This window comes from Maylandia zebra, linkage group LG2, assembly GCF_041146795.1.
Source record: "Maylandia zebra isolate NMK-2024a linkage group LG2, Mzebra_GT3a, whole genome shotgun sequence".
Taxonomy (NCBI): domain Eukaryota; kingdom Metazoa; phylum Chordata; class Actinopteri; order Cichliformes; family Cichlidae; genus Maylandia; species Maylandia zebra.
In genome coordinates, this window is record NC_135168.1 from 17,433,877 (window position 1) to 17,441,279 (window position 7,403).

The window sequence follows — 7,403 nt, forward strand, 5'->3', positions numbered from 1 at the left end:
CTGATTTATTTAAGTGAATACATATGGTTGAGGCCCTTTATTTGCACCGTAATTACGAATTAAAGGACAATTATGTTAGTGTAAATCACTGTTTCTTCCTCACTCACGGTGTTTGGAAAAGGTGCTTTGTATGGAGAGTGTTTCAACCTGCAGCCAACAGACCCTGTGCATCCACATAAAAGCTGACTGCACGTCTTGCATCGTGCAAAATCTTTTCAAAAGTCATTGAAGTCAACTCACATTGCAGATTTTCTCCTTTCAGATTTTATATTCTCACATCAAAACAAAATCAAACTGCGGCTTTGGGTGCCAGCCGAACCAGCTGAAAGAATTAAAAGATGTTGAAACTATAAAAAAGGAGGCGTTTCAATAGCTGGTCTATGGCGGAGGGACTATAGACCACAAGAATAAAGAGCAGCTTCAGTGAAAGAAACCGATGGCTAAAAGCTATAATTGTATTTGCCTCGGCGAAATATCAGAAAAGACTTCTCGTTCCTTTGAGCGTTATTAGATTAATTCCCAGAGATGGTTTCTTTTCTCGCTGCCAGACGCGTGGAGGGAGGACGGTGAACCATTTGGCTCTTTGGTTTCAATAATCAAATTAACCATTTGGTACAACTTTTGGGTCCCAGCTCGTGTGTAGAAAGAGAAAATAAAAAAAGAAAACATTTACATAATAGGGACGGTTGTGTCAAGAAAGAATTAACTTTTTTCTGTTCTCATTGATCCCTGGGAAGACAATGTACACAAGGAAGAAAAGGGAGAAACACACTGCAACACGTCAGCAATTGTGGAGAAAAATAATTGATGGCAGAATGCAAGCAGGTTTTCTATTTTATTTATTTATTTTTTTTATTTAGCGGGAGCTGCACCTTGTTGTGTTCGGTGCCACATTCAGCCTCATATTCCCCCCTGTTTCAGTTTAAATAACAAAGCAAGTCAATATTTTTACTAAAAGGCAACAATTAAAAAAATAAAATCGTATATTTTATGTCATGGGGCTATAAATGGTGCACAGTCTATATATAGCTATAGAATATATAGGTAATATATCTTATTTTATTTAGTGCCGCTATTTAGAATATGAAATCTTTATGTCTGCTAGCATTTTTCCAGTAAACGTCTACATTGTTTTTATATCAGCCTACAAAAATTATTGTATATAAAACTCAATATTATGACAAAATCAAATATCTCCGAGGTACTACAGTTACAAGAAACAAAGATCCATAAAAATCTTATGATGACGTTTTATAGGTTTTACATATTACAAAATTTTGTCTTAATGTCCAAGCTGATAGCCTCAATATAATAATAATAATAGAAAATACTAACATACTCTAGTCATCATTTTATCCTCAGATTATTATAAGAATATTATTGTAACACTTCGATGTAGGGCCACTACTCATATCAATCACCCAAACATGAACAGAATAATAAATTCAATAATCAAACACTTATGTGCTAAATTTAATAAATGCACCGTAATTGCTTTTTCTTCTTTTTGTGTTTCGATCATTTGAAAGGGAAAACTCGCTGCTTCAACAGAGGACTTGAACTCGGTCCAGTGGAAAAAAAAGAGGAAGAAGAAACGCATCGAGAGTGTAAGCGCCATACAAAATGGTTCACCTTATTACGCAAACCAAATTAACCACTCAGCCAATATTGTGAGCCTAAGAGGTCCGATGACTGCCTCGCCAGTTCGTTACTTTCATTAGAAAGATGTTATTTGCCAAATAAACGGAATAATGAAAGTAATAAAGACAATTACAAACTCATTTGAATCATAAAAATACACCCGGAAGTTTCGGGGAGATTATACTGCAGCTGAGCAGGAAAAGATTTGGAAAAATGTTGGCAGAAAAGGCAAAATTTAGTATGAAATCGAAGCCGGAAAATACGTTTATTACCGCGCATAAATTCCAACACGTTGGGCTTTGAGCCCATGGAGACAATTTCCACCTTTCTTTCTACCTCCCCCTTAATAACAGCAACAAAGTCGTGAACCACAAATGATACTGTCCGGATTTAAAATCGAGCTGTGTCTAAGAGTTTCGTGTTAAATAAAACCCGAAGAAATCCAGACAGGCGATACTGCGTGCAGGTAGCACACATTCGGTTTAAAAATCATATACGTGAATGCATATCTCGTTTCTTTTTCTCTAAAGTTGATACAAACAGGTAATTAAAAAATTAAACCAGGTGCTTTTGTAACAAATTGTTTACCCCCAATAAAAATATAGATGGTTATAAGAGATAAAAGCCGACACGTTTGGCTTCACTGCAGAAGACCAGAGTCAGGATCAGTGAAAATAGTCGGAGCAGACGGGCAGAAAGAAGAGGTAGAGGGGGAATACTATGTGAAATCCTGCCCAAGGTATACGGTCGCTTAAAAGGCTTAAAAGCTTGGAGAAAATTGGATCAGGGAGAATCGTCACCCAACTTTCATTATTTCCAAGTGGTGTGATTGAATTAAAGGGCAAGATGGTGGTTGGAGAGGAGTGGGGTGGATGGGTAGAGGGGTGGGCGGCGGCGGCGGTGGTGGTGGAGGGGTGCGTAATGGCGAGGTATTAAATTCTAATTAGAGATGCAGGGGATCAATGATAGGGAGGTTGGACAGCCCGGGCCCCCAGTGCCAGCCCAATAGACTGATGAGTTATTGTCATGTAAAAAAGCGCTAGCAATAAGACCAAACGCTTTGCTATTGTCCAAGCGGAAAGAGCCAAGTTTATTATGAGGACTATATGCTCTAGAGACCTCGGGCTAGGCGGCTCTTAGGGGGCTTTTCATAAAACAGGGCTAGGTTCCTATAAAGGAGGCCAGTTTTGGAGCAGGCGCTGAGCAGTGAACATCTACCCACCGTCCAGCCTTTTTTTCCCAATCAGTTCAAACCAAACAAGTAATCTTTCCCCCCAAACTCAGACCGCGCGTCCTCCTCATTTTTGTTTTTATTATTTTTTTCTTTCAAACCCATTTTTTGGGTGCTTTTGTTTGCCATTTTTTCCAGGGAAGTGCAGCTTTCTAACTCTACCGAGCCTTCTCAAATGTATAAAATGGAGTATTCTTACCTAAATTCCTCTGCCTACGAGTCATGTATGGCCGGGATGGACACTTCGAGCTTGGCATCGGCCTATGCGGACTTCAGTTCGTGCAGTCAAGCCAGTGGGTTTCAGTACAATCCCATCAGGACCACTTTTGGGGCCACCTCCGGCTGTCCGTCTCTCACGCCGGGGTCCTGCAGTCTGGGGACCCTGCGGGACCACCAGAGCAGCCCGTACGCCGCAGGTAAGCAGCGGCTCCAGAGCCTCAACCCGGTGTATTATAGGACGCCTTGATTGCATTTGAAAATGGAAATGTGTTTAGTATTTACGAAACGAAATTTGCTTACACAAATGAAAGAATTTATCACGTTAGAAGCGATTGCAGGCAAGCGGTAATTCGGTTACGGGGTTATACTATCCCAGTCACACCCAAAACCGCCAACAGAATTATCTTAAGCTGCCAAAATGATAGGCATAATTTATTTACTTTGCGATGAGACATAAAGCTTCGAAAATAATTAGATAACCAAAGACTAAAGCTCATTATTGACACCGAATTGGAGTTACAGTAGCAACAAGCGGGGCGGATGGGAACATTATGACAAGTTTTCAAACTTGAGCCTCAATCTGAGGAGAACAATTAGTTTAACATTACAATTAACCCCATCACAGGTCTGCAACGTTATCAGTTCTGAACTAATTCAAAGGTAATCAAAGGCATAATACAATTGGAAGCTTTAGCCCAGCGTCCTTAACCGGATTTTAAACAAAATATTGAATTTACTTCCATTTGACAACATCACATTTACACACCCTCATATCTCCCCATTACTGCACCGATAAGACCACTGCACGTGTAACCATGACATTTCATTCACAGTTCCATACAAACTCTTCACGGATCACGGGGGACTGAACGAGAAGAGAAAGCAGAGGCGCATCCGGACCACTTTCACCAGCGCACAGCTGAAGGAGCTGGAGCGGGTTTTTGCTGAAACACACTACCCGGACATCTACACTAGAGAGGAGCTGGCACTCAAAATCGATCTGACTGAAGCCAGAGTGCAGGTACATAACTACCGACTCCTTTTACTCACAGTTACGCACTGGTGGATGCAAATGAGAACTATTTCAAAATACTGGGTCTAATCAATCATTATCACTAGATTTTAAGCAAAAGTTGAACTGCTTTCACAATGTGAAGGGCTGAGTACTACTGCTGTGTACACATTGGCAAAATAGACAACGTCTTTCTTCTGAGGCTTTCAGATATTAAAACATCTTTATATGACTAAATTATTTAGAGAACTCAACTTTTCTGTCGCCCTTTGCTTTGTCAGTCTTCTAGAAATTTAAGTCACGGTCGTTAAACGTTTCTACTTCCACCTTTTCACAACTAAACAGGTATGGTTCCAAAACCGACGTGCCAAATTCCGCAAGCAGGAGCGGGCTGCAGCAGCGGCTGCAGCTGCAGCCAAGTCCAATTCTGGAAAAAAGTCCGATTCGAGAGATGAAGACAGCAAAGAGACCAAAACCACCGACCCTGACAGCACAGGAGGACCGGGCCCGAACCCCGTGCCCACCTCCAACTGCGGCGGGCCGAGCCCTACTGCAGGCCAAGTCAACACCACCGGGAACGGACAAGCGGACCAAGTGAAGACCTCCGTGTCCACCGGCATGGGAGTGACAGCACCAAGCCAAGGCTGGGCCACCGCACCGGGGACCATCACCTCTATCCCGGACTCATTGGGCGGGCCCTTCGCCAGCGTACTGTCGTCTTTGCAAAGACAGAACGGAGCCAAAGCTACGTTAGTAAAGACCAGCATGTTCTAATGAAGCTTCACATCGGGGAAAGAGAAGCAGAGCAGGGGAAGAGAGATACGTTTCCTCCTTCTCTGGAGACTGAAAAGCAATCGCCCAAGACTGACTTAAGGACAACAAAAAGCAGTTAGGAAAAAAGATTACTACTGTTATCTTTTATTTTTACGCCTTGCGTCGTTTCTTGTGGCCAGTTGGCAGTTTGCGGCAAACATATCCATCTTGACAAGTCAGATCGTCTTATAATAATAATAATAAAAAAAAAAGTTATTTTCTACAAACAAGTGCAAGTTGTGTAAAATCTTTTCAAGCATGTCTCGGGACGAAATACACTGAGAAATAAGACAGAAAAGGTCTTTTTCTACGTGCACCAATGTTATCTAAACAGCCATTATTCATGCATTAATTAAAAACACATTAAGCTTGAAATAAATACTTAAAATCGGATCAATTGACTTGTTAAGATGAATATATTTTGGTCAGATTTGGAGCATAAACAAACGTCGCCGCGCTGGAAAGGCGTAGTGCCATCAGTGAGCAAAGGAGCCTCGTTAAGTCACATTAAATGTCAGTGTTCATCAGATGCTTTGTTTCGTTCAGAGACGTTGAATTTCCACGACTGAGGATGCTTTCCACAAACATGGTATGAAACAACCAATATCCAACAAGACGCTGACGCATTTTGCTGTTTTGTTCTCTGCAGACACAACCTGCTGTGTGGAAGTGGCCTCTTACAGCTGTGTTTTGGTTTCTAAGGCTGCTGAGAGTTTAGTTTCTTTAAATTATCGATATAAACACAATTATTTCCTCAAGAAAAAAGGCACAAACTTACTGCAATGTTCACCTCTGACAGGAAATCTGTATGTTTTGTGTGTCTTTCTACGGCAATGTTTTTGTGGCTCAAAATTGTATAGTGTTAATACGTATTATTGTCTCCTATAGTTGAACCATAGGCCATACTCCCTCGTAGATCGATCATACAAGTCTTTTTGATGTTTTACAAAATTCCCTCGGAAGAATTTATTTTGGGTAAAAAAGGGGAATGGATGCAAACATTGTATTTATTTCTATATAATTTGCATGTTGTCTCTTTGTCTGATTTTACAATGATTTCCCTCCCATTTTGTGAGCATTATGTAACATGTTTTGTCCAGGATCTGAAAGTTATTTATATGTAGGTAATGAATGCTTATATTTAAGAAGGAAATATTTCTACATGTGCACATAGTTTTCCAGGTGTACCATTGAAATGATTGTTGATGATAAAAAAAAAAAAATAATAGTCCATATTGTTTTGTCATGTTTTTCTTTGGGAAAGAAATCGTGGAAATGATCGGTTATTATTCTTTTTGTAGTATACGATTCTTGAACAATTTTGAAAAAACAAATTTTGTCACTGTGGTTTGAAAAGGGCGAAGATTTCAGCACCACGGACAGCACCGCGACGTTTCACAATTCGTTCTTTCCGATTGACTTTTGGGAAAAAGAAAAAGAATGGGAGAAGGTAATCCGGCCTTTAGTTTAATTTATGAAACTAGGATGTTTCTTTAAAAACAAACAAACAGACAAACAAACAAACAGTCAGTCAATCTTTCTTCAAGAAACTAACTCTTATTAAAAGGCAATGTTTAAATTCGGGGGAAATATTGTATACGAACTTGAAATTAAACTACACTAAAATACACTAATTATTTTTCAAGAAATGAAACTCAATCAGGTTTATTTTTAAAATGGTAAATAAGGAGTTAAACAAACTGGCTGAGACTTTTTCTTTTATTAAAAAACATCCGTGGAATCCAGTTTTTTGACTCAAGGCACAATTTGGGAATAATCGCTACCAGATTTTAGGTGAGATCAAAAATACGGAAATCCGTTAGTTGAACACAGAATTCGTTTCATGTATAAGCCAGAGAGTCCATCGAGGTAAAGGTTTTAATTTTATGAAGTCACATTTTAAAAAGGCACTCTAATAAAAAACTCAGGACCTTAATAGGCACCTCTTTGAATTTAAGGCCAAATAAATGTTCGGAGTCGTTATTCTCGGTTTATTCTGACCCAACTTGAGTATTATTTTAGTATCACCTGAAAACATCATTAGGCTACAGACGGGTTTTTTGTGTTTTATCATTAGAAATTTATGGTGCTGTCATAAAAACGCACATGAAAAAAAAAAAAAAAAAAGAGGTTTCTATTCTCACTGGGTTAGAATGAGCTATTATATTATTTGATAGTTTATCAATAGGAAGACACATTTTAAACAATTTCTATGTAAATCTTTAAATAACACTCGAAAATTGGTTACGGTCAGCTTTTTGTTCTTGGAGTCACATGACACATAAAAAGGACAAAAACAAATACGCTGTGATTACAGGTGAAATGACTGAGCATAATATTTGTCCGTTTACTCATGATTCCAGACCTGAAGAGTTTCGCTTTGTGACACTTTTAACAAACAGGCATCTTACTAAATCTACATTTTAAAGCATTTATTTACTTTTCTTCTGTAATTTTATTGCAAAATGACCAGACAGAAGCAGGGCG

At 39.2% G+C, this 7,403-nt stretch overlaps 1 protein-coding gene across 1 annotated transcript; it reads left to right on the forward strand.

Annotated features, from left to right (window-relative positions):
* Nucleotides 1-2,618: 2,618 nt before the first annotated feature.
* On the forward strand, nt 2,619-6,142 carry phox2bb (paired like homeobox 2Bb). Its single transcript, XM_004553682.2, has 3 exons — nt 2,619-3,288; nt 3,925-4,112; nt 4,449-6,142. The coding sequence occupies exons 1-3, from the start codon at nt 3,048-3,050 to the stop codon at nt 4,875-4,877; spliced, it is 858 nt and encodes a 285-aa protein (XP_004553739.1). The 5' UTR covers nt 2,619-3,047; the 3' UTR covers nt 4,878-6,142.
* Nucleotides 6,143-7,403: the final 1,261 nt, after the last annotated feature.